The sequence below is a fragment of the Aulostomus chinensis genome, chromosome 9, assembly GCF_037954235.1.
Source record: "Aulostomus chinensis isolate RoL2024-O1b breed Wild chromosome 9, RoL_Achi_v1.0, whole genome shotgun sequence".
NCBI lineage: Eukaryota > Metazoa > Chordata > Actinopteri > Syngnathiformes > Aulostomidae > Aulostomus > Aulostomus chinensis.
This window is the reverse complement of record NC_141328.1, coordinates 4,543,617-4,570,564: the sequence shown is the minus strand read 5'-3', so window position 1 is coordinate 4,570,564 and position 26,948 is coordinate 4,543,617. Positions and strand designations below refer to the sequence as shown.

At 44.3% G+C, this 26,948-nt stretch overlaps 1 protein-coding gene across 8 annotated transcripts in view; it reads right to left on the bottom strand.

Moving 5' to 3' along the window:
- Positions 1–26,948, bottom strand: part of hspg2 (heparan sulfate proteoglycan 2) — a 106,533-nt gene that overhangs the window by 31,655 nt on the left and 47,930 nt on the right. For 7 of the 8 annotated variants that reach the window (XM_086213239.1, XM_086213241.1, XM_086213242.1 and 4 more), the window contains exons 6-44: positions 26,493–26,665; positions 25,541–25,666; positions 25,216–25,416; positions 25,026–25,145; positions 24,811–24,942; positions 24,065–24,209; positions 22,976–23,133; positions 22,743–22,883; positions 22,457–22,620; positions 22,191–22,370; positions 21,787–21,983; positions 20,306–20,453; positions 20,072–20,199; positions 19,790–19,876; positions 19,580–19,638; positions 19,218–19,282; positions 18,136–18,276; positions 17,745–17,918; positions 17,275–17,454; positions 17,066–17,184; positions 16,825–16,936; positions 15,717–15,830; positions 15,422–15,549; positions 15,218–15,304; positions 10,103–10,173; positions 9,436–9,500; positions 9,177–9,317; positions 8,410–8,601; positions 4,727–4,819; positions 4,549–4,641; positions 4,143–4,373; positions 3,924–4,037; positions 3,707–3,834; positions 3,004–3,090; positions 2,283–2,341; positions 2,005–2,169; positions 1,792–1,905; positions 1,446–1,546; positions 252–432 (exon numbers count right to left, since the gene is read on the bottom strand). In XM_086213239.1, coding sequence (XP_086069365.1) covers positions 252–432; positions 1,446–1,546; positions 1,792–1,905; positions 2,005–2,169; positions 2,283–2,341; positions 3,004–3,090; positions 3,707–3,834; positions 3,924–4,037; positions 4,143–4,373; positions 4,549–4,641; positions 4,727–4,819; positions 8,410–8,601; positions 9,177–9,317; positions 9,436–9,500; positions 10,103–10,173; positions 15,218–15,304; positions 15,422–15,549; positions 15,717–15,830; positions 16,825–16,936; positions 17,066–17,184; positions 17,275–17,454; positions 17,745–17,918; positions 18,136–18,276; positions 19,218–19,282; positions 19,580–19,638; positions 19,790–19,876; positions 20,072–20,199; positions 20,306–20,453; positions 21,787–21,983; positions 22,191–22,370; positions 22,457–22,620; positions 22,743–22,883; positions 22,976–23,133; positions 24,065–24,209; positions 24,811–24,942; positions 25,026–25,145; positions 25,216–25,416; positions 25,541–25,666; positions 26,493–26,665 — 5,114 coding nt within the window. Of the gene's footprint in view, positions 1–251; positions 433–1,445; positions 1,547–1,791; positions 1,906–2,004; positions 2,170–2,282; positions 2,342–3,003; positions 3,091–3,706; positions 3,835–3,923; positions 4,038–4,142; positions 4,374–4,548; positions 4,642–4,726; positions 4,820–5,596; positions 5,681–6,141; positions 6,196–6,311; positions 6,648–8,070; positions 8,107–8,409; positions 8,602–9,176; positions 9,318–9,435; positions 9,501–10,102; positions 10,174–15,217; positions 15,305–15,421; positions 15,550–15,716; positions 15,831–16,824; positions 16,937–17,065; positions 17,185–17,274; positions 17,455–17,744; positions 17,919–18,135; positions 18,277–19,217; positions 19,283–19,579; positions 19,639–19,789; positions 19,877–20,071; positions 20,200–20,305; positions 20,454–21,786; positions 21,984–22,190; positions 22,371–22,456; positions 22,621–22,742; positions 22,884–22,975; positions 23,134–24,064; positions 24,210–24,810; positions 24,943–25,025; positions 25,146–25,215; positions 25,417–25,540; positions 25,667–26,492; positions 26,666–26,948 lie in introns of all 8 variants that reach the window. The other variant, XM_086213247.1, reaches the window with a different exon arrangement.

Genomic DNA, 26,948 nt, shown 5'->3' with positions numbered 1-26,948 from the left:
GACAAGGCTTAAGGCTAAAGCTTTGAGTTAGAACTGCAAGCTTATTATGCGGTTAACCCAGAGCGGAGTGCTCACAGTGCACAATGAGAAGCAGAGAGGCATGCATCATTCCAAACTGAAGGGAGGAGGGATGGAGGGAGGGAGGGGCCTCAGGTTGGGGGGGGGGGGGGGGGGGGGGGTCTACGGGAGCCAGAGCTGGTAGGGTGGTGGCGGGTGATGGGTAATGGAATGCGGTGCCGAGGATCACGAACCTGGCACATAGAGGATGGCATTGCTCTCGTCCATAGCAAACATGTTGGAGCCTGTGCAAACGTAGACACCTGCGTCCTCGGGTTGGACGTTCTGAATTGTCAGGATGCCGTTGAAGTCCATGGCCCGGTTGGGCAGCTTGCCGTTACCCAGCCGGGTCCACACGAGGGTGTATGCCGGCGACTGTGGAGGGGGTGGGGGGTGGAGCGAATGAATCGTTACTAGCTGAATGAAATCATTAACACTGTTTCTATGACGTAACAGAGAAACATAACGGCAGGTGTTAATGTGGTCCAGTGAAATTCAGGTCGAAATACCTTCGTAATCAAGGTGTTAGCGGGGAGAAACAGTTAATCTGGGGTCAAAGGTAACAAAATCCACCCCCCAGAAACTTTGAACTTCACTCATGTCACTGCTCTTTCTCATATGTTTGCAGAAAACAAAGGATAAGAGCAAGTGTCTGGGGTTTGATAGGCTTTTCTCATGTGGGTGCAATGATTTTGTGGTCTTTTCCATGGAGCACTGAGGGTTGCCAGGCAACCAAGAAGCTCTATGCTAAAGACCCAATAAACAAGCCTCTTGTAGGCTTGGTTGTAAGCAAGCACGGTTTAAATAGACAACCTGAGAGTTCCCCCGACTATTTATGTGACTTTGAGCCAAACAGCACTTTGTTTTTGCTGCATCGGCCTTTCACCCGGATGTCTGTTGGTTTATCCGTCTGTTAGTGGGATTACGCAAAAACTACTGGGCCGATTTTCATGGAACTTGTTGGAGGGGAGGAGCAGAGGCCGGGGAAGAACTCATCTCATTTTGGAGCAGATCAGTGTTTCACCAGGAAAAACTGCTGTTTTTTTAATTTATTTTGAATTGGACTTGCTTATTTTCTCGACAGACTGCTCTTCCATCTGTAATATTAGATGACGTTGACATATCCAAGAGCGATCCGACCCACTACGATAATAATATGTGACAGGTTAGGTTCCGTGAGACTTCCTCAGGAAATTACAGCAGAGCTATTTCACTTTAATTTGCAAGATATTTTACATTTTTGACCCCTTTTCTTCACACAGACTTATTTAAATTCTTCTCTCCCTCAAGAAAGAAAGGGAGGACAAGAGTACTTCCCAAAATGTTTAAGTATTGCTATAATTGTACTCAATGTTTATTTACAAAGTAATGAGTCCTAATTATATTACCTTGCTCTTTGCAGTACAAATGAAGCTGACAGTAGACCCCACCCTGACCGTCTGGGCTTTGGGCTCCTCTACTGTCACCTCAATGGGTTTGGATGGGACACCTGGAGAAATGGAGACAGAGTGTATAAAGTGTTCAAACATTATATTCAGCCAGTTCTCGAATGCATATCTTATCCCAGCGCCTTCAAAATAACAGGATGTACCAGGAGTCAGTCAAATAAACTAAAAAAGGAGGATCTACATGGTCCACACTTCAGCAATCATGGGTTGGAACAATTTTTGTTCGTGATTTTTTAGAGCTGAAATGACGAGGCTAAAATCAACCTGTTCCAAGTCTCATACACACTTGTGACAATGACAATTTCCGCTCGGCTCCTGTTGGTGTTGCGCTGGTCCCGGCAGGTACAGACGTAGACGCCGGCATCACTCTGCTGGACATTTGGGAAGTGCAGTTCTGCTCCTGAACACACAGAGGAATAAGTATTATATAGTAGTGATATATAAACGACGAGTTCATGAATAGTGTTTCGTGTTACTTGTCATGCGGCTTCTGCCATACCTTGTCGCCGTCTGTCGGCGCTGCCCGAGATGGGCCGCCCGTCCTCTCTGGACCAGTAGAAATAGTGTGGAGGGGAACCGGTCACCTGACATCGCAGAGTGACCGAACTGCCCTGAGACACCAGGACCCTCTCTGGGTAGACCTTCACCACCAGGAGGGCAGCAGCTGCAAGAACAACCAAACCATTCTGATGGTGGGTGTGATACATCAACCTACTCCTCACAGCGCACCAGCGTCTCTTCGTCTGCTCAGACATATTCAGTGAACTGTCGTCTTACCATCGTACGGACGACACTTCTGTCTCTTCTGTGGGTTGCCGACATATCCAGGAGCACAACTGATGATGGTAAAAACAGACAGACAGAAACAGAGATGTATTTGTTACTTCAGCCTCAGGTCTGAGAGGAAGAGCAACACAGGATTCTTTTGAGATGGAAGACTTTTGCCCTCCAGAATCCCCTGAAGCGGACCTGAGTGTGGTGGAGGACCACGGAGGTTCTGAGCCATTACCTCCTACTCTGGTGGTCTCATACAGCCCGCTCTATCTAGCATCATTTATAAGAGTTTATGCTGTTTATTCTTTTATGACTTAGCTCTGAGAGTGTAAACAGCGTGAACTGAATGATGTGTCTCAGTAGGGAGATATTTGAGAATGAGCATGGTTGCACTGTAATGAGCCCGGCTATGTGAGACAGCAGTTTGGCTCCACAGACTCCCCTCTGATGATGGGTTCTCTTTGATTAGAGGGCTCAACATTCTTTTTTAATATCGCCATCATGACATAGATGCACCCCACTAGTCAACTTTCTAACTACATTCGCCTTGCAGGCTCAGGGCCGATTTCAAACTGCATTTTCTTTTGCCGTTTTCAAAGCTCTGAAATGTTGGTGGTGGTTATGACACGTCTGTGAATATTGTTGCTCATCTTTTGTTTTACAATAAATCAAAATGATCCGCCTGAGATAATTTCAGTCGCTTTTGAGGCAGGCATCCTCTCACCGTTCACAGTACTGGCCCGTGTATCCAGGCTGACAGGCAGTACACTGGTAACCTCCATTTCCGAGGCTCTCGCAGGTCGGGGAGAACCTTTAAGAAGAGACGCACACACAGACAAGAGGATAAATTGCAGTGCAAAAATGCAGTTGAGTGACAAGACTGCAAAAGCTTATTTGGCGTAAGACGCCGTAAACATCAAGTTTTGAATTTGATCAACTGGAAAATCACTCTCTCATTGACTGCGTCTCGTGCACTTTTCATAAATTCGTATTCTGAATGGAAAGTTGTGAATAAACCATCAAAAACACGTGGATTCTGGCCAAAGGCAGCAATATGGAAGGTTCTTATTTACTGAAAGATTTTCTTCATCGGCTACAAAACAAGTGCACAGTTGCAGTGTATCATGTTATACTAGGCTCGTCTCCGGAGCAGCTTAGCTTGGATGGTTGCAAATCATGTACTGTAGCTTTTACTGGCACTGGGCGATCGATCCTGATTGGTTAAAAAGAAGTAATTGGATTAGATTTTTGCAGAGGAATGAAAAGGCAGATTTGATTCCATGGTTAACAATGGAACAGAATCAACCTCCAGATTTTGCAAGAGTGGATAATTTGCTGTAAACAAGAGCATGAGAGCCAGAAAGGACTTGTCTTGAGCTATAAATGGAGGAGGAATGCAAGGTCTTAGTCTCTGTGCCAGTGCTCACTGGTTTTCTGGGTCAGTGTGAGGGCAGGCGCAGGGCTGGCAGTCCTCTGGAGTGCCAACCGTGGGGTCACCAAAGAAGCCAGGGGCGCACTGCTCACACAGCTCACCCTGGGTGTTATGAAGGCAGCTCTGGAGGGAGCAATACGGATTGTTTAGATGTCTTAACAAGATGTTTGTCAGTCAAAAAAAGTCCAGTGTTATTCGGTTGAGCTTCCTACCGTGCAGATGCCAGTCTCAGGGTGGCAGGAGTCCGAGTGACCGTTGCACTCACAGAGTTCACAGTGACCCAGGTACAGACCTCCACCAGTGCGAGTATATCCAGGTGCACAATCCTGGAACATGCCACATGTCAAAGAGCATTTCAATCAAGCACAGTCAGCCTGCGTTGCTTCACCGACATAATTCACTAAATGTATGAGTATGTATGGGAGCATTACCTGGCAGGAAAGACCCTGGTATCCGGGTGGGCAGCGGCACTGCTCCACCTCGAGGGCCTGCGCCAAGCCGCTGTAGTTGGGCACCGCCACTTCCATGCTGATGTCAAAGATACTGGAGGAGCGCATCTCTGTGGAGTAGGACGCTCGGATCAGGATGTCATCCAGGTCAGCCAGAACCATCATCAGGTGCTCTCGTGTGGCAGGCATGCCATCGGGACGACGCCAGTTTTCCTACGTATCAACACGACAGGGATTGATTTAAATAAAAATAAGAAATTCACTTGAGGTAAAATGAATAATACATGATTATAATAAAGCCATGATTTGTTTATCCCTCCAGGAAAATCACCTTCTGTTATCTCTAACTGTCAAGACAGTCAGGGGCATTTTAAATCAACACGCTCACCTCTCTGAAGACAATCTCAAACTGATGCGTCTCTCTGTTTCCCTGCTGCCTCCGCTGCCAGGGCTGGCGAGCTACCAGAGTGATGTCATTACCCTACAGGGACAACACTGGAAAGTGAGCAAGGGTTGCAAATGCATGCGATGAAAACAGTGAGGAAACACAATGAGGGCACACTCACAATAATCTGTACGTCAGCATCGTCCAGTTGTGTTCCTCTCGGACCAGCCACATAGGAGATGGTGTATTTCAGTTTACCGCCGTAAGAACCCACCTGGAACACGGTTAACAAGGAAGAAGACGCTCTTTAAAAGGTCAACCAATGCTGCAACTGCTACGATAAAACAGAAATGTCACATGCAGCAAAAAATAAATGCCAGTGTTGTTATATCAGATCATGTGATTTATAGAGGGGGAGTTTTGATTTACTTTGTAAACACTGAAAATCATGTTATCGACATAGAAAATATTTTATCAGTTAATCCCGATATTTGGAATGATTTGCATTTTTACAACCTTGACAAATGTGCCATTTCCAGCTAAATTATATCCTGCAGCCTAAAATTCAGACACGCATTAAAAATATTAAGTTACTTTTATGAAACATTGCAGTTGGGTGTCATGTGATTTCTTCAATGATTCTTGAAAACATACAAATATATTGAAATATATTTGTGTTTTCAGGTTTTACCTTTAATCAAAGGCGGGGGTTTTCTTTGTTTACTTGTTGTTGTTTTTTCAAATTTTCATTAAAAGGTCTGTCTTTTCCTACCTGCTGGTGCTATTTGGATTCCAGAGGATTAACTGTGACAGAGGAATATAATAATTTGAGCAAAACCATAAATAAGGACTGTTGTGGACATGGTAAAGTGGAGAAACCTCTGGAAAAAAGGAGGAGCTGGGATAAAAACGGGGGCGTAAGGAGTGGAGACTGGTGAAGAACCGGAGTGGATGAGGGTTCCAGGGCACTCGGAGGCCTGGTGGACTACTAATGGTGCAGTATTTTGTGTTACAGACCATCAAGTCAGGAGCTGCCCCAAGTTTCAGTTACCTTATCCCCTGTGAACTGCGCTGGGAGCTGCCAGAAGAGCACATCATCCTGGTGCAAGCTGAAACCCTTGTAGACCAGAGAGTACTGAGAGGCAAGAGTTGAGGGAGAGGCAAAAAAGATTGAGGCACGAACAGAGAGAGAAGGAGGCAGCGAGGCTAAATCATGAGCAGGCAGAAGGGCAGTAGGCAAGCAGGCAAGCATGCTGGAGGGTGGCACGACAAAACTCAAGTGCTCTTGAAACATCAATTACTGAGCTGCCAACAGGTTGATATCACCACAGATGTTCAAATTCAACTGCCAGTAACATGAAAACCACAGCTTAACTGGCTGGATGATTCCAGTGGGACACTTGAGTGGGAGTGACTCACTTAATCATGGAAGACACCCCCGAAGAGAACCTAGGAATTACTCATTCTTTGGAAAGTCCTTTAAAAAGGAATTCTATGTGTCCTCAAGTTCTGTTGGGCCTCTCTTGAATAAACATTACACATCCGGGATTAAATTTCCAAAGAGCAACACAAGCCAGTCAAGTCCTTATCTGGTACCTTGCTACCGCCTGGAGGAGCCCGGGCAGAGGTCTTGCTCAGTGTGTTCTTGCTCTGTTGATTCACGGCAACACCACAACACCGGGGGAAAAATATAAGTCGCCAAATGTGATTTAAAACCCCCATCAACATCCCAGCATAGATCTCTTGCAATCTCTGATGAACTATACCTGCAGATGAGGGGCGTGGTCTGGGGAGTAGGGTTGGGGTCTGGTTGGTCTAACGGAGAGACCGGATGGAGTCAAAGGGGGGCCCAGGTTACGCAAAGACCACCGAGAAGAAGAGGAGGAGGATGAAGAAGTTGGGAAACGAGAAGTATAGGAGGAGGACGAGGAGGAGGAGGAGGAGGAAGAAGAGGAGGAGGAGGATGAAGAAGTTGGGAAACGAGAAGTATAGGAGGAGGACGAGGAAGAAGAGGAGGGGAAGAATTGAGGAGGACCAGCTTGTCGATTGGAGAAGTTCGAGAGAAGTGCCCAGACCTCATCATCCAGCTTTCTGACATCACCCTGGGGAGGCGGAGAGTGTTGTACCGGAGATAAAGAGGATATGTAACCATGGAAACATGACGGCTGAGGGTTTTTGTTTTTTTTTAGAATTGTGTTCAGCCGCAATGTTCATCATTGTTGGACAGTGAGCATGCTGGGTCGTGCTGCCTATGGTACTGGGACGTACTGCACGCACAAACACAGGTCAAGCTCTGGTGAGCTTCTTCTCGTGTCAACGGTGACATCACACGGATAAACCACGCCAACCCAAATGTTTGCAGTTCACACTCATGCAAATGCACACACAGCCTGCCAACATGCCAAGTCAGGTTTCACACATGTGATTCTTCATGCTGCCATTGCTGAAGTGAAAGAGAATTTGTCCTCAAATGATCTGTGCGTTAGTTTATAATCCTGTGCATCCGTTATTCGTATTAGATATGTGAGGCTTGGCTACCTACAACAATCTCTGGTGCAAGTCAAACCAAATACCTGGCTAGCTCTTTTGGATCTGTCTCTACGATAAGAGGCCATGAGGTTCCAAATGAAAGCATCCTTCCTTAGCTGCTCCTCTGCTGAGTTCCCGTCACTCTATTGATGTGGATAAAGCGAGCTCTTTGATCACGTTCCTTATCACTGGGCCCAAGGCATTTGGGAGTGTTGTGGCAGTGTTATTCAAGCACAGTTAAAATGTATGAAGCTCTTTAATGGACCATTAATGCTCAGTCCGTTTTACATGGCTCATGTTTTGTGGAGCGGAATGTAATTTTTCATGTGCAATATGCATCGCCATGTAAGCGCTCAAACTGCATTCACTGCTGTAAAATTACCATGCTTCGGAAAAAAAAAATGCATTAAGTCAACTTCAAGAAAGGATTAGAGCCACTGGGCCTCACTTAGCAAATGGTCTTCAACACTCAAAGACTATTTCAGCCCTGAATTTTGTCTTACGGACAGGACATAAAGCCCGATGGGTATTGGTAACTCCTCACTCTTCTTGTAAATGGCAGACACCCAGGCTTGTTAAGACTTTAATGTGGCAACAGGGACACAGTAGAGGTCAGAGGCAACAAATAGCACAGTCTAGGTCTGCTTCAAATGAACGCTGGTGCCTTTCCTCTGCTGGTCTGGTACGTTTGGCCTGCTTGTGAGTGACAAAGCAAACTGTACAAAATGCAAAATGCAAAAATTGTTGCATCTTCTCCCCTTACATCTCTGTGCGAAAAGGACCTTAATTCAAGGAGAAAATACTCCTACAACATGCAAGAAAGACTCTATTTGTCTATACAAATGTTTCATTAATGAAGCAAATGCGTCAATAGTAATATAATGTATATGCCGTTCAATATAAGACCAAATGCCGTCAACATGCCAGGCAAAACTGTACTGCAAATAGGTCACTTTATACAGCTGAACTCAGCACAACAACCACGAGTGGACGTACCTGCTCTGCTCGTTTCATACGAGTAAAGAAATCTTTCTACAGATGGCGGAGGGGCAAACAAAACAATAGAGAACTACATTATTTAGGCTGTGCCATCCAATCAAACCATTTTACAGCAACAACACATTTAACAGATGAAAAAATGCAGAAAAGACACACAGAAGGCAACAGAAATATGCTTAGAGGGAAAGATTGGCTGAGATTTGGAGAGAGAAGTAGAGCAAAGTGGTCTACAAGTTTCTGATGAGTACTGCTCAGCCCCTGATGCAGGACTACGAGTTTTAAGTGCTTTGGCTACGTTGTTTGATTTGGCTGCTGTGTGCATCCTTTAAAACTGACCTTGTCTCCCTGGTAGACCCCTGGCAGCTGCCAGTAGTGGGGCTCCTGACCAAGGTAGTCAAAGTTGCTATAGGAGAGCTGAGTGCCTTCCGTGGAAATCTCCACCGAGAAACCAGTAGAGATGCGGTTGGTGCGCTGACGGTTCACCAGAGCGAAACCCTGGAAGTTCCCTGGAGAAAATACTGAGGACACCTGCAGGAAGACATTTGAGAATGAAATTTATGAAAATTAAAACAAATTAATACACAAAAATTAAAACATTAAGTCAGGTATGATCATCTACACAATTTCAAATTTTTCTACTACTGGTGGCTCTGATGATGCATATTCTTACTTTATCTAGACAACAGAGAAATTCCTGTAATTTATTTTCACAAAGGGTGATTGCTCTACCAGGGATTCTAATTATTTCTCGAGAAAGCTTTGCAGACCCAAGCTACACTTCCTGTTTGTTTCTTTATCTTTAAAGCTATAGAATTCAAAGGAGAGATATCTGTCAATCTCTGGGATGTTATCGCTTTGGCTGGAATCCTTTATGTCTGGTGCAATGAGGGTGAATTTAGACTGCCTTGAATTTAGACCCAACATCAATTCTCTTGGAAGTAAATGTGTAACTCAGTTGCTGATATGATCTTTGCCACCGCATACCTGCTTTATCCAGTGCAAACTCATATTTGGTCTGGCTGTTCAGAATCCTTTTTAAGTTTCTTCAAGTGTGAGCAGTTGGACTGTTCTCATGTTATTGCTGCACGACATCTCAGCCTTACCAGGTCTCTGTAGTAGGTAGAGCTGGAGCACTGCTGAGTGACGCCCATACAGAAACAGGACAGGCAGCCATCTTTGTTTTCTGAGCTAAGATGGAAGGTCCCTGGCTTGCAGTTGGAGCAAGATGGGCCTTCAATGTTCATCTGCAACATAGTGTAAGACGATCAGTTTGTTCCAATTTGCCTGAGAAGCAGAAAAGAGGATAGCAAACAGCAGCGGCAGGTTGTGTGGATCAAATAGTAGGAAAGTGTGTTTAATCACCTTGCAGCGACACAGGCCACCGTTGCAGCCTTCACTTCCTCTTGAATCACAGTTGTAGCAATTACCTTTAACAGGATAAAATATAAGATAGTTAAAGTGTGTACTACCTCACTGGTACCTCACCCATAAAAGCATAGTTTGCCTTTCAAGAACTCACAAATAGGTGTTTTGCGCTCACAAAATGTTTGTCCATCCTGCATTACTTCTTTGTGACTTCAGAAAAGGCCAGCCCTTTATATTTAGCCTGAAGCTACTGGCAACTGGCTACTAACAAAAGCTAGACTATCCAAAAACATCCATTTAGAAACTTTATAGTTTGTTTTTAGCTCATATGAAATATATTTTTATATATATATATATATATAAATATATTTGTGGATTAACTGAGCAGACTTGCTGGGTAAAAAAGGCGTGGATTACACTGGACCATGAGCGGTCTGAATATTTTTGGACACTTCTACAGTTGTTGGTAGATGGTTGCCATCAGCTTCAAGCTAAATATTCTCTCTGTAGGTGGCGTTTCTGGACTCCTGGAGTCAGAAAGGAGCACTGCAGGTGGGAAAATCATGTGCTCGAGACACATGAAGTATCGCTTTAAATCCAGATTAATGTCATTTAGTGAATCTTTAGGTGCAAGAATGGATTCATTCTCCACATCAGCAAGTACCATTGACTTCATTGTTGCCAACACTACATCTCTGTCCGAGCGGTGGGTTGCCAGTGTATCCCGCAGCACATCTGAAACAAAAACAGACAAAATGAAAGAGTAAATATTTCCAGTCAGTGTGATACATCTTTGAGCACAAAGAACAATGAGGCAGGAAGCTGGGAAGTCTGCATGAGGTGATACATTTGATGCACTGTGTCCTTAGCAGGCCTCTTGACCCAAGGCAAAGACAAATGATGAACAAAGGGCTGACTCTTTCAGACAAGAATTCATTACTGCATTATTGTAAGAACTAGGCTGCTAGTATACAGATAACCCCCCCCCCCAGCTTTGCATTGTGTACAAAAAGATTTCCCAGAGACAAAAGATAAGGTTTTTTTTCTACTGCTTATGATGAAGATGGAGAGCATAGCCAGTGCAATAACATTCAACATGTCTCAGATGTTGATTCCATCTCTCATATGTAGTTTTGTAAAGCTGAAACAGGAAGAACATATTTGAACAGGAATAGAAACACTGGTCACCACATTAAAAGCTCCACAAATGGACTTCAGCAGAAGTGAACAGAGTTGAGAGATTTTTGAGCTGCAGAATGAGATGTTAAGCTTCTAGAGGGGAGAGGTATCTGGTATTATGATGCAGTAAAGCAATGCGCCTTCAACCAAGCACTGCCACCAGAGCAAAGACTGAACCAAGAACAGGCTGCTGCCCTGAGGATAGCTGCTGTCAGTCTTACCTCACCTGTCCTCTGGCAGGTCCGCAGGTCAACGCCAGCAAACTGCTGCAAGAGGACTTTAGCAAACCCTATTCAATCTGACTTCTGAGACATAGAGTACTTTCTGTTGTCTAGATAACTTTCTATATCCCTCCAGTCAGTGATGACTTATGGATTTAAAGACATAGTGATGAATCTAATTACATAGGTAAATTTGAAAACACATAAAGTAGATACGTGAAAATGCTAAGATGCTTTCAAAGAGGGCACACACAGCTCATGATAAACATAATAAGGCATTTCAAAAAAATCACACCAAACAATTTCAATACAGAAACTGAGTCTAGACACCACAAACAGTTCCTAGCGACAGATACGACTTGTTCAGTGATAAGACAAATGACTTGCCCCACTAGTGGAAACAGTCAGAGGTTGGTCTCCTGCTGCAAACTGACTAAGGAGACCAATATCCTCCAGTGGATGAATCCTGTTGTTGTCGGGTTTAATCTTGCTTTCATCCAATAAAACGGCCAAAATACTGATGGGAAAATTTAAGAAAGCTCCAAATCTAGAGGGGATGCAGGGTGTGTGTGTATAAGCTTATGACAAAGGTCCATTGTGAAATAAGATTTTACCAATACTAAAAACTAACAATAACAGTTGATGTTACTATTGTAGTTGGCTCCCACAAGTAGATAAGAAGCATTGTGTTGGTACTGGGTAGTTCAGAATAAATAAAACTAAAAACTGACTTAGGATTCGTATGATTCCTCTATCTCTGATTCCTATGATCTCATCATCCTGTATGTGTTCTGCGTCATTTAAAAAAAAATGTTGGGAAAACTGAAATTCTTTGTCCTAGTTGATTACGAGAACCTCAAATTGTCTACAGAGAATGATAATTCATGCTCACAGGTTAAATCTGTCAGAAAAGGGTCCACGCTAACTGAGCTAGAGGCTATGAGGCGCTATAGTTTACTTTGAAATGTAGCTTTAAGCAACAAGCCTGAAAGCTAAGATCTCCCAGACATTTCTAAAATGGTGAATTTTTACAACAATTACCATCTAAGTAAAGCCTGTTAGCAATTTGCTAATTAATACCAAACACAAAGTACAGCTGGGGTAGATGGGACTGCCAGGCTTTTTACAAATGGGGACCTGCTGCAAGACAAGTCGTGAAATGATCAGAATCATTACAATTCATCATGCACAACATTCATAGCCAACAGTCTGGACTGAAGAGACAAACGGAAACAGATGCTCACATGGCTGATAATATAAATCTACTAATGGAACGAGGAAAATACACTTTCACATTGCCATATTGCCATTTCAACATGTGGGACCACGAGCGGAGAGTTCGATGTTCAGTCTGGTCCAGGATGGTTCTTTATCACCCATGTTTAGCTTTAATGTTACAGGTTTCCAAGGAAAACCCCTGCATCTCTAGTTTGGACCTTTATTTTTAGAGGTGGCCCCGCCGTAAATATGCATACATGTCACATGGAACACCCAAAAGATGATTTTGATTTAAAATTACAGGCTTAAAGACTTGACCTTGGGGGAGGGTACTTGCAGAGATTGAGGTAGTCTGGCCATCAAAAAATTGACAAACGTACACATATGAGAGGTACTCATGCAAAGCTAGGTCTTCATAGCAGGATTTTGTGCAATAGTATTGACTATAATAAAATACAACTTAAAAGCCATAAGTCTCAACTAAAATAATTATTTAAAAAAAGGAAGCACATCATTGAAAGTCTCTTTAAAATAACAGTGTCAAAAAGACCCTTCATAAAGTTCCACAAATATGTAACAGTCATAAATACAGCCCCCCATATACAAACAAAAGGGGAACAAATAAGAAATAATCAGTCATGGTACATTATTCCCTATTCATCAGGAATAATTCTAATAGGGATGGCCAGCCTTCCCAAGACAACATGAAGAGAAGCATCTTGATTCTTTTTTGTATTCGCAGACCCATGGGCACCATTTAAGAGTCGTAGAAGGTCCAAAATACCAGTTTGAGGTTTTGTCTTCTTTTTCTGCTTTGGCTTTTGACCTATTTTCTTGGCAGTGGTAGCCTTGGCTTTTGCTGACGTCCTTTTCACGGTTGTGCTCGGCGTCTTGGCTGTGGTAGCCCTGGTTCTAGCAGGAGTGGCTCTTTGCGTTGTTGTGTTGGGTTTCTTCTTTGCGGTGGCAGTCTTGCTAGGTTTTGTAGTTGTCAGTGTGTCCTTCTTTCTTTTATGAGATGAGGAGACTAATTTATGTGACTTGGGCTCCCTATTTCGCCTGGAGTCACTAATGTGTGGCTTCTTTGTATCACCATCGGCAGACTTTTCGGCCTTATGGACCTTATCTGGGACGGGTGCGTCTGATCTAATTCGTCCATTGTTTTTGACAGCGTGTGAATTCTTTTTATTAGCTTGGTCGGACTGTTTATGCAGTTGTGAGGCTCTTGCAGGCTTTGAATTGTGGGACGGAGGCTCGACTTGGAATTTAGTGATTGCTGCATCGTCTTTAACTTTCTTCAGTCCATTCTTCTGGCCTTGCTGTGAATCACGTTTATTCGTCTCACCGGCTGTTCTCCTCGTTTCAGGCTTCACTGTGGTTTTAGGTTTAGATGTGGAAGTAGGCCTAGCCCTATTTGATGTCATTCTCACCTTTACCTTTGGTTTTGAACTGGAGACTTGACTCTTGGATGACCTATTGATCTTTGTGGTGTTTACTGGTTTAGGAGTTTGTTTGGCTTTTCTATCTGGAGCAGCGGTGGGTTTGTTCACACGCAGGCCTGGGGTTGGAATGCTCTTGGGCACCGTTGCTCGACTGGTGAGTGGTCTTTCTGTTGGTACACTTCTTATTGGAGACTGTGGCGTTGGGTACAGGGGGACTGCGAGGACTGTGGTGAAAGTTGGTAAAGCCAATTTTTCCTGAGGAGAACGAGAGATGTGTCTAGCGCGTTTCATCTTGTTCATCTCCTGAGCAAGAGCCGTGAAGCCATCAATCAGGATCTCCAACCTTCCCTCAAGCCGGCTCAGACGGCTCTCCATGTCTGTGTAGCTCTTCTCAAGCTCAGTAACCTTCTTGCTCTTCTCCGGAGCTGACTGGATGGCAATTAGCTCCTTCAGATGGGATCTGAGATCACTTTGTTGGTCTTCCATTCTTTGAATACTTTCCTTCATATCAAGGGTGTTGCCCTCCAGCATGCTCAGACGCTGGTTAAAGATGTTCAGGTGAATCCGGAGCAGCTGCTGGAAGCTGGAGTGTCTACTCTCTGGGTCGGGTGTGAAGCGTGGTGGGAGTCTGGCTACTGATTTGTTGGGAGTGACTAAGGAGATGTCCAACCCAGTCATTGAATGGGTGGTGCGATGGTGATCTGCAGTAGACAGTAAACTTCGAGTAGGGATGACCGTTGTTTCTACATTGGAACCTTCTTTATCATCTCCGCTTCCATATGGTATAATCACTTTCTCCCAGCTGAAATTGAACACTGAATCAGCTCCACATCCCACAGGTAGGAGGCCCTCAATCTGCTTCTCCTGGAAGTGGTCCCCACAACTGTCTGCAGACGGCCTCTCTTCTCTTAATGTCAAAACAGCACAGTCAGGTATGATGCAGGTATAGACGTTCAAATAATCATTGTTCTGTAAACTGCACCCAAGTCACCTCTTCATCTTTGCCTTCAGGGCAGCAAAGATTTTTTTTTTTTTTTTTTTTTAGCCAGACAGGAGTCCTCATAAATGCCACATCTACATTTATGTCATAGAGACCCAGAAAATGCATTCTGTGTCTGTGCACTGACAGAGATCACATGAGCCAACACCTACAATTTTTGCTACCAGCAAAGCAGAAAGCTGAAGCAAGAAGCAACCTCCGAGAAGGGCACAAGAAAGCAGAAATAAAGCAAAACTGAAGATTTCCTTGGGAAATAAAGCACAGATATTTCTACATCACACAATGTATTTTTACACACACACACACACACACACAAAATCTGATGACATTCTCAGCACCACAAAAAAGCCCCTAATCGTTCAACAAAGACATATTAGTCTACCACGGAAGGAATTACCTCACATTTTGCATCTCATTAAATCCAAGAAAACATCGTCCAACAACACGGTTTGAAAAACAGGAAAGAGAACAATACTTTGAAAGGTACTTTTTAGAGTGGGACTGCCATCCCTCCACTTACAGGGCTGGCAATGGGAAAAAAATGTGATAGATGTGAGCCAGACATGCTTGTATCCCCCTTCCTATGAATAAAACCAATGGGTGCTAGTGCCAGCCCCCTGCTATCCTTGCTGCCGGCCCACCCAGTAACCCCAAACACTGAGAGGAAAGCGGAGAGGAAATGGAGAGCTAAAAAAGGAGGGAAGGGGAGGGGTGGGGCGTACCTCTCACAGCGTCGGCCAGTGTATCCTGGAGGACAGCTGTCACAAGTTGGCTGACCATCGGCCTCCAGATAACAGGTTGGAGAAAATCTGCGTGAACAGCACTTGAGTTCAGTGTTTTGTTCTGGTCTTTAACTGTGTTCTTTAGTAAATATAGCACTGAACAGAAAAGCTAAGAGAGGAGCAAAAGGACTGTATTTTACACACTGGTTGCTGGATGAGGTTCCCGGACACGGGCAAGGCTGGCAGGCCTGGGCACCACCCCTTGCAGGGTTTCCATAGAAACCAGTCTGACAGCGTTCGCACCTTGGCCCGGCAGTGTTGTGGAGACATTGCTGTTGGTCGGGACACACGCATGTAAGATAAGGACATGATATTCACTGAAAGGCTGAATATATGTGTGTTTCCACATGTTCAGATTCGTCACTGCATTCCAGTGCAAAGATGCAAGCAAGGTCATCTTATGATAACGATGATGAGCAAGAGAAAGAGGAAAACCTACAAGACACCGCCCGGTCTCCGGGTCACAGCTGCTGGCGTGTCCGTTGCAGTCGCACCTCTCACACGTGCCCAGGTAAAGACCAGAGCTGGTTCGAGTGTAACCTTCATCACACTCCTGCAACAGCATGGAAAAACACCTCAGGTGAGAGACAAGTGATGACAAAGAGGATAATGTCTTTGTTCCACTACACAAAGCAGACAGACTGCAATTATGATCAAGGGCTGTAATGGAAATGAGTAACTTTACTTTATTACTGCCAGCAAGCTTGGGCAAATCTTGGCAGCTGGTAGTCTTAATATTGCTGCTCTCTCTTTAACTTCAACTTGTTAAGAGATGAATCTCCAGGACTCTTTCAGGACATTGTCAGTGTTGATGTCGCTAATTAAAATGTGTTCCCATCTCTAGAAGTCTGATGTAAAATATGCAGTGCCTATTCACTTTGAAATGATCTGATAAATCGCTGCTATCTGCCATTTTCTATGCATTTCCCATGACTGGAGAATTGGTCGACATCCTTCAAGGAATTCCAGGTTTTCCAGGATATAAAGGGCCCCTGATTTTTGGCCGCGGAAAAAAATTTCACAAATCTTTACTTACTTTACTCCAATTACTACTGTAGCTGTTTCTAGATCTTTCCACAAGATCTAATGATCTGCAGGTCAGGGGACGACAAAGATCTAATGAATTTGTAGGTATGAATTTGCACTCGTGACAGTCCTAGCACTCTTTTAGTGTGCAAGTAAAGCTTAGAGCTGGATGGAGTGCATGCACGGAGCTGCACCAAAGTGTGGTCCCTGCCTTTGCCATCTACTGTGACATCGTGTATTTATGTATATGAAGATGGATTTCATGTGCTTTATCTCGTGGCTGTGACTAAATTTCCTCGAATGGAATAATAAAATTGACTTGACGATCTTAATGGCATCTTAGCTAAAGCAAATAAAGATAATAAGCTGGTAAGTGGACCTTAAGATTGGATTTTCGTTAAACTAAACATGTTATTTGAAATCAATACGGTGTGTGTGTGTGTGTGTGTGTGTGTGTGTGTGTGTGTGTGTGTGTGTGTGTGTGTGTGTGTGTGTGTGTGTGTGTGTGCTTGCATGAGTACCTGGCAAGAAGGTCCTCTGTATCCCTGAGGGCAGGCACACTCTTCCACCTCCAGAGCACGTTCATTACCGGTCGAGTGAGGAACAGCAATATCCATCTTGATGTCTGATATACTGTTAAACACAAAAGATGCATTACACTACACACAAGGTAGGAGAGTACGCATGACTCATATTTGCAATAAAGTGCAACCCCGTGGGATTCAATTAAATGTGAGCAGTCATAGGAACCTCTAGTCATACCTGCTCTCAGCCATGTTGTCTGCATAGGAAGCCCTGATCATGAAGAGAGTAACATCAGCCAGGGCCATCAGGAGGTGCTCACGAGTACACGGCTGCCCATCCGCACGGCGCCATGCGGACTATCGTGGCAAAAACAAGAGAAAAACTTAGTCTTGTTGTGGATTTGGACTGAGCAACACGATTCTCCCCCATCGTGAATGAACACAAACCTCTCTGAAAGTCACAGTGACTGTGTGTGGAACTCGTGGGAGAGGTTTAGTCTGAGAGTAGTGTTCCAGAAAGATGCCATTGCCCTGGAGAACCACGTCTGGTTGACCGTCGATCACCAGTGAACGCTGGAAGGGTTCGAAACGCACGGTGTAACGAAGCTCCCCACCATAGGCTGTCACCTGAGAGCAAGAAAGGAAAACAAAGCTCATCTCAGAGGGTGACTGATGGAAAGGTATTTCACCCCTATGATGTTGGGGGGGGAGTCACAAGACATACATGTTGGGCTTCTATGAATCTAAGCAAAGGTTCAAAGAGGGCATGTTGAATGAGTAAGTACAGCCCTTTCACTTGACATGTTGAGGCATGACGGAGTGGGACGGAAAGGGCAGAGAATTCTAGCTTCACTAACTTGAGGGTTGTTTCCCCTCGTCTCTGCTAGACTGCTCTCTACTTTGTTGTTTTATCTCACCTTATCTCCCCTGAAGCTCTCAGGCAGGACCCAGTAGTAGGTGTCACTGGGAACACTGGAGAAGGAGCGGTAGACAACTTCAGAGGAGCCCCTCTGGGAGATGCCGTCAGAGATAATTTTAGTGTTGCCACTGTTAGCAAGGGTGAAAAGCTGTCCGTTCACTCCTCCCCGCACCTAGAAGAGACGCACGCAGGAGTGAGATGAGACGGAAACTTTGATTTTAATGCTCGCACTCTCGGACGATCAGTGTTTGCACATTGCATCTAACCGTTTAGCGTCTGAAAGGATTTGCTGATAAAGCATGGCTGCACAAACACTGAGTCAAACCTTGATACTAAAAATATTCTCCCCTCCTGCTGCCATTCATAGCTGGCAAACGACTGTACTGTACCTGATCTCTGTTCCAAGTGGAGCTGGCACACTGTTTGGTGACGCCCATACAGAAACAGCGTAGACAGCCTTCAGGGTTGGTCTCAGATAGGTGGAAGAAGCCAGCCTTGCACTCGTCACACTGAGCGCCTGCCACATTGTTCTGAAACACACACAGAAACAGATGCACATGTGTGATGCATTTGCCTGTCAAGCTCGTGATTTCAAAGGGAAATCATACTTGTGGTAGTGTTAATGTCCTCGACGAAAACATAATCTACGTTGACTAAAAGTAGATTCAAATCAGCAATAATCAAATGAATGAAATGTGACCACAACAAATGGATTTTTTTTTGTCAAAAGACCAGGACTACGGTTTAATGAAAACCTGCTGGCCACAAGAGACACATTAATGTCTAACAAAAATACAACAAGGTGAATTTTTATTGGCTAAAACAAGACTACAATGAAAACAGTCTTCATCGATCTAAACTAAAATAGTTTTTTTTGAATAGGATAAGAATAAAGTTTTAGCTAACTTACATGGCAACATAAAAAGGAACCAATTAAAAAACAGCTGCCACATTAATTCTACAAAACCGCAAAACATCTATGAGCAGCGCAGGGCCACAGAGGTGACATATTTTTGGAGGCCAAAGCAAAGTTCGCGTGGTTATGGTTTCCCTCAAACATTTTATTTTGTATGAGTGAGATAATCTGCACTAATGAACACAATTCTCATGCTTTCAGAAGAGTAAATGCATTGTTAGAAGTAAAACGCTAAACTTATGATGTTAAGAACAAACTCCACCATGGATGCATGACTAGCTTCAACACAACTAGCTTCAGGTTTCTTCCTTGTGATGACATTTAATGTCCTCGACCAACTCTGCCGTCTCATTTACCCACTTTTTAGCAACTGCTGTTTTTAGAACACATAAAAAGTTTCAAAATTCACAGGTGTGGAAAAAAAGTGATGTATCTTATGCCGTAGACTAAAGCATTAAAATATATATGCTAATCTATTTCCATGCTTCAGGACTCATTGCTGCACAATATCACTCCAATATTTCCTCTTGGCAGTTTAAATGACTGCGTCTATACCTTGCAGCTGCATGGCCTGCTGTTTGAGTTGACGCTTCCCCTGTTATCACACTTGGAGCTGCTTTCTGTAGGAAGAGAGCAGTGGAAAGATGAGGACACACGGAGGGGAAGGTACACCTGGGACTGCTCCAGACACTCTGCATACTTGAGCTATGACCGCATTTTGCAGCCCACTGTAGCATGGGGGTGTGTGTGTGTGTGTGTGTGTGTGTGTGTGTGTGTCTGTGTCTCTGATGGTAATGATTACAGAGTGGTCATACTGTATGTCAGGATGACTACAGTGTACAACAGGTAACGCAATCCAGGTGCAGCTTCTGTCACTTTCAAGGTTAGAACTGAAAATTTTAAAAATGCAAACTCACGGTTGGGAACACATTTCCCATTAGGCAGAAGGGGGTTACCCTGGTAACCAGGGGCACATCTGAAATAAAAAAATATAAGAGATTTATTCCGCACAGGGATTCTTTTCAACGTAGTCATTAAAAAGTGAGTTTTTTGTTTTAATAGTTGTCATAATAGCATTATATAATGTAAAAATAACATGAATCCATTATATAATTTGATTCTCTAACTTTTCACAGCGTCTTCCTGTGTAGCCAGGCCTGCAGGCGTCACACGTAGGCTGCTGGTCCGTGTCTTGGAAGCAGGTGTCTGAGAACCTACAGCAGACCCAGAGATAAAAATTCACAGCAGCGGGTTAATAAGTAGCATGTAGAATGAATAAATCAACAATCTGCATGAGCTCAGCTTTTGGAAATAACGAGTTATTCTGCACCCAGTGATGCCTTGAGTGTGGTATGTGGGTGTTCACTTCTGGGTGTGTGTGTTCGGTCTGGGTGGATGTGTGACCTCACCGGCGTGACGTCTCATAGTACGGGCAGGGGCAGGGCTTGCAGTCATCGGGACGACCTCGGCTCGGGTCACCAAAGTATCCCGCGCGACATTTGTCACACTGGGGACCTTCTGTGTTGTGCTGGCAGCTCTGCGACAGGGAGAAAACTTGCTTTCACTCAAAATAAAAACATAAAGAGTCTTGTTGCTTTAAGGATGAAGGCAATGAACATGAAACAGTAATTCATAGCATTTACCAGACAGTGTCCACTGATTGGATCACAGGCGCTGGCGTGTCCATTACAGTTACAACCGGCGCAGGTGCCAAGGTACGAGCCACCAGGGACGCGTTCGAAACCAGAGGAACACATTTCACAGGACAGGCCCGTATATCCAGGAGGACATCTGGGAATGATAGGCACCATCATCATCAAGCAGGAATTCAAACTTAATGTTTCAATAAAAACTATTACAAGTTTAATTAAATTACAAACTTTATTGTTTTTGATGAAAAACAGGAGACTGAAATACAGCTAAAGCGTTTCTGGCTTTTGAAGTTTATTAGGAAGTTTACAGTGGGAATAAGGGTTGGATCACTCGATGGTACATGTTGTGGTACTTTTACTTTCTTTCACAAAGTACTCCATTTCTGTAGTAAACAACTGGAGGTCAACCTAGTTTATGGCTGGATGTGCAGGGTCAATGATGAAAATGGAGCTAATTTGTCAGTGTGTCAGCAATGATGGATACTAAATGCTTGTTTTTATTTGCTTGTGCTGATACCAATTTAAAGAGAGTACCTTTAAGCACTAACCTTGACATTAACATCATGCATTCAATTCCTCCTTGTAATAAAAAAATGGGGAGATCAAATACATTGGCTAACAATCAATACAAAATAAAAGTACAACACACATAAAGCTGAGTAATGATACTCGAGTTTCCTACTTCATCAACCCCACCGGCACCTACTCACTGATTTACCGTTAGAGTTGCAGAAGAAAGGTGTTTTCTGCGTTGCACACTCATGCAACGTAAAGTAATTGTGAGTTAGCATGGTGAGACCACCAGGATCTCGCAAGCTCACAAGCTGAGCTCCGCAGCAGCATCTGGATCTCCTCCTATCTTGAACTACGATGCAAAGGACTCCAGTCAATCAAGAAGACGGAGTTCCAACTGTTCTTGCGCCACCCAACAGTAACGCAGCTCCTGATTGGCTCTCGTTGTGGATTTTTATATATATCGTTGTGCATATATAAAGAGTTTTAAACCTGAAACTAAGCACGATGGAAAAAGATAGCTAGTCAACGTCATGTGTCTGTGGCCAGGTTCCTGTCAAATGATCGGGAGAACTGCTGCAACTGGGAGTAACCGCGGCGACTTCAGAAAACATTTCCATAGTAACAGCTCTCTCCACCAATCACAGATGTCACTCACACATCTTAGGATTGGGGGTGGTGTAGTAATTGCTAATAAAACCAGGTTTTTCATAAACAAGGCTGATGATATATCAACCTGAGGCTAATAGAGGAGGAGATACTATTGTCACACAACCTATTCGCTCCTGGTGAGTCGACCTCAGATGGTTACGCCATCGAGAATAATAATTAGCTCCTCCACAGAGAACATTAACAGAATTTTTCTTCCCAGAACCTCACTGTTGAGCGCTAAATGTCCACCGAACACATCCCCCACACTCATCTATACTTGAGCTTTTTTTTTTTTTTTTCCCCCTCACCTGCATTCTTCAACATTCTTAGCATGACCCAGAGTGCTGAACTCCACAGTGGTGGTATCCATGACGATATCACTGACTGCCACGCTGACCATGTGGTTGTCATAGATTGTACGCATGCTGATGCTGTCCAGGTTTGCCAGCGTCATCATCAGTTCCTCACGGCTTACCTGCCGGCCATTGGAGTGCTGCCAGTTTTCCTTTAAAATAGTACCCAAATTTAGTGATTCGTGCAGAGAACTAAGTATTTATTTCATTATTTCTACTGGAGTAAAAATGTGTTTTTGTGGTATTCTGTGATACACTGGTGTATTTATACCTTCTCTCTTTTTATATATATTTATTTTAGAATGTCATCACAACAAATCTACCACAGGCTTCTGCGGAATATGCACTTGTAGACTTACTTCAGTAAATTTGATCTCTCTCTGGTTGACCACTCGAGCACGGGTGGTGCTGCCTCTGCGGTACACAAGCCTGCGTCCATTCCCAACTAGCATCACATCTGGTTTCTCCACAGGCTCAGTCAGACCGCGGGCTAACGTATACCGCACCTTGTACTTCAGGGAACCTCCATATGAATCAATCTAAAAGCAGATGGAATCGGCATGAATGAGAATACAGCCAACTGGAAAAAACACAAGAGAACCAGTCAAAGAATTTTCATCTGCACCTTGTTGCCCAGGAACTGGCGAGGCAAGGTCCAGAAGGAGTCGAGGTTGAGGAAACGACGTGACAGATCGACTAGCTGGAACTCTTCCATCTCAGTGTTGATGAGGAGCTGAGTGGAGGAGAGAGGAGGCGTGCCTGGCCTGGACGGATAGGTCACATTCACTCCTGAAGGACAGAAAAGAACAGGTCCGTTCAGCCTGTTTCGGGCTTAAAATATCAGGATGACACACTTTTATACTGCCTGTTGGCTCTGTCATAAGTCTTATGTGGATTAATGGTGTCAGTGCCTTTGTAGTCTTCCTCATCTGTGAAACGCAGGCTGATCTGGTTGCGGTAGCGGCCAGTGCTCTTGCAGTTCTTGGTGATTCCAGCACAGAAGCAGGACACACAGCGGCCCTCCACACTGAAGTGACCATCGGGACAGTTACCTGAGGACAGCAAGCGCAAGACACGTCAGTGTTATGTTTGTCAAGAATATTTTCCTTCTTCCAGTCTGATGTCAAAAGGCCAATGTCAGCACCGGGGTTTGGATTGGACTTGAGAGTCAGCACTCCGTCTGGGATCCCAAACACAAGGCCTTTAGCGTTGATGGCCTCACAGGTGTACGCCCCCTGGTCCGACTCCTTCACATCACGGATGGTGAGGGTGCCACGGCCATTCTCACTGCTCATGGAGATTCTGGGAGACGAGATACAACACACGATTACGAATGCAAACTCAGGATCAAGTACAAGCGTCATACTTTTGATCATCTTTTTGATTCTCACTGTTTCTGTCTGCGCAGATATCAAAAATCCATAAAATCCAAACTGATTGCTTAATTGCACACAGAAGTGTACACCCAAATATTGTGAAACGGCAACTTTTGCAAAAACCATTTTCTTCTCGGAGACATTGATTGAAGAGCTGGAGTACACCACAAATATGCCAGTAATTAAAATCACAGGTCTGAATGTGATTATGAGGCAGCAGCGAAAAACAAATACCATGCTTGTTGACAGTAATACTGAAGAGGAACCGTTGGGAAATCTCAGGTAAGAGTGCTGCACCGTAGATAACTTTATAGACATTTTCAAATCAATCAAGCAAAATTTGCTTTGGTTGGATGCAGATGTTTTCTTTGGAGAGAGCTTGTCCAAACAGTGCAACACGTTTCCCCAAAAGAAGCATGTAGAAAATGAATCTTTTTATATTCAGGTCATACCTCATGGGTGCGTAAAGAGAAGACTTCTCTTTAGACATCGTGGGCATCGAGAGAAAAAAACAATTAAAGTTTGATGATGGGATTTCTTCTCTCAATTTAGGAAGTTATATCTTGTGGCCACAGATTAATCGCATGATATCAAATTTTCCCTCAATCTAGTCATTTATATTTTGAACCAGTTATATCTTGTGGCCAACAATCAAATATGAGATATAACTTGTTCCTTCATTCTGTTATTTTTAAAATAACTAAAGTGAGGGGAGAAGGTACTTCATGCAGTCTCAAACTGGTGTGACCACTCCAGTGCTCCGGATCTTATCAGAATCATAGACATTCAAAATATTTTCAAGGTCATTTTCCATCCACCCTAAATTATTGGTAAAGTGTTTTTCTTGACAAGCCCACCTGCCGCTGACAGGAATGTGTCCCCAGTTGAGTCTCCAGGTGATGATGGGTGTGGGCACCCCAACAGCCTGACAGGTGAATGTCACCGTGGCCCCCCTTGCTGCTTGGATGGACTCCTCCGGCGGGCTTGTCACCGCGGGAGGGGCTGTCAAGTGTCAAGAAAATAACAACAGTTAGAGCTCCATGGTAAATGCACATGTACACAAAAGGCTGACATGTGACAGGCGAGCCAGTGAAGCTCATAAAGGCCTGAAAGTCAGAGGAAAAATGCTACGGCCGGACAATTCTCTTTCAGTTCTTAGGAACCGACGGCCCACAAAAAGCTCTGTGTCTTGGTCAGCACATGTGTGAAAAGAGTCTGGTTCACAGCAAATTAGTCACAGCGTACAAAGGAACTTAGAGGGTGACTATAGAGGAGAGACAAAGATGCATTACAGACAAAAAAATACAGTGGAATGACAGAGAAAGAGAGGAGAAGATTTCTATACTCTGAGCTAACTACTGCCATCGTCAGCCAACGATCAGTAAGTCATTACCGGCAGACTGTTCACAAGTACAACGCAGAAGCTATTTCACACGGACTAAAAGCAAAACCACATGTGAATATGCCTGGTTACTTTCTCTGAATTACACATTAACAGGAAAAGAGAGATAAGCACAATTTGTGCCAAAATCTGCTGTTGTGCAACAGTGAAGCAGTGCTGAGTGCAAGGAGATGACGGGAGGCAAGTTGACGTGAGACTTACTGCAGCCGTATTCATCGGAGCGGTCGGGGCAGTCTGGCTCTTCGTCACACTGGTAACTAGCTGGGATGCAGGTGCGATCGCTCAGGCATTCAAACTGCTCGGGAGCACATCTGTCATCCGGACCCTTGGTGGCTGCAGTGAGGAAAAGGTAACAACTTTAAACTACAGAATCCTAAAACTAAGGAGGGATTACAGCAAAGCAAACGGAGACTTACGACAGTCTGTTTCATCAGAGTTGTCCTCACAGTCGTTGTCTCCATCGCAACGCCAAAGCTTAAGGGCACAGCGACCATTTTTACACTTGAACTCATTTGGTTCACAAGGAGAAGGAGTACCTGGGAAAAGTCAGGGGATAAGCAGAGTGTATTGCTGTTGAGGGCATGCGTGCAAGTCTGATTTACTCACCACATCTGAACTCGTCACTTCCATCCGAGCAGTCTCTCTCTCCATCACAGACGTAGTCTCTGGGGATACACTCTCCAGTCTGGCACGTGGCTTGATCCACCCTGCAGGGTCCCGGTGCGCTGGGCGGCCGCGGGGGCTTCACGACGGCAGTGGTTGTGGTACCAGGAGCGGGGGTGATTGAAATAACCGGTCCCTTTGTATCTATAACAAACCTCTGATTAAACCTCACCAAGTGGATGTTAGCATCACGCCTCATCCAGCTAATATTCCATGCTGCAGCCGACCGTGTTACGACCTGCCAGCCAGGCATGCTGAAGCCACTCACCACAATTGAGCTCATCACTCATGTCTCTGCAGTCCGGTCGGTTGTCACAAAGATATTCCATCAGGATACAAGTCCCATCACCACACCTGTGCTCATCTGGCATGCAGGGTCTGATGGCTGGGGTTACTAAGAGAGATGCAAATGGGAAGGGGTGGAGGGGTCAAAGACATGCAGGCCGAGGCCGAGGTACCGGCAACACGCTACTCTCATATCATATACCAGTACAAATAAGCGTCCGGGGCCTGTGGGCTATCGGTGCAACTCTGACACACTGTAAATACCAACGAACTAGTGCTTAGACATTCTTGAGGGTGTTTCCACTGCATTTTTTCCAACATTTGTTTTGCGGTCATTTTCTGCAGTCTGGGCTGAAATTAACAGAGAAGGATTGCAAACTACATCAATAGCCAGGTGGAAACCAAATCATCAAAAGATCCGAGTAAAGACGTACGAGACAGCGTTACCATTATGCATTATTGGTAGCCATGCCTGAGTACAGAGCTGGTAGAATTTGCGTGAAGTCAAAGCTGGTGAACTTTGCAGTGAACAAAAGCATTCCTAATCAAACTCATGCCATGCAAAGGTCCCTGTTTTACATTGTGCACTAGTGGATTCTTACCTCAGTGCTTCCATGCAAAACATTCCTCAAACAACATGAAAATTGCTTGTACATGTTAAACAACTGCAACATGATCACAAAACTGCTCTTTCTAAGGGTACTACAGTCATCCTACAGGTTCTATAATACAGTCGGATCAGTCACCATGCAGCACCACGCGGCACAGTACAAACCTGGCACTGCTATAGGCTCCACTGGAGACAGAGATTCAACTAGAAACCAGAGGGACATATTAAGACATTTCCTAGCCCTCTTGTGGCCTCGTCTCGTCTGAAAGATTCCATCACCTCATAGCTCAGTGTCAGATGTCACCCCTCTTCCAAGATGTCTTACCTTCCCCAAGCCGTCTGAACTGAAACCCCTGGACCGATGTGACATAGGAGGCGATGGCTCCCTCCTTCACCACGTTGTACAGGACGCTGCGGATCTGTTCATCATTGTTGTTGTAGTCAGACCCAACGTCCAGCTCCACGAATACATCCACGCCATCCTCTCGCACCATCTTCCTGCATGGTAGAAGAAAGACCCGGTGAGGCCACAGAACATGATACAGACACTCCAGAGGCTCTTACTGGAAGGGTCTTCAGAGGTTAGGTTTGGAGGGTTTCACTTTCACAGGTTAAACAATAAAAGTACAAAATCACAAGAAAAACGTATAACATATATATATATATATATATATATATATATATATAGTATATATATAGTTATCTCACAGATAACTATATAAAAATATAATATATAAAAAAATATAGTTATCTCACAGATAACTTTGTGATAAAGCCAATG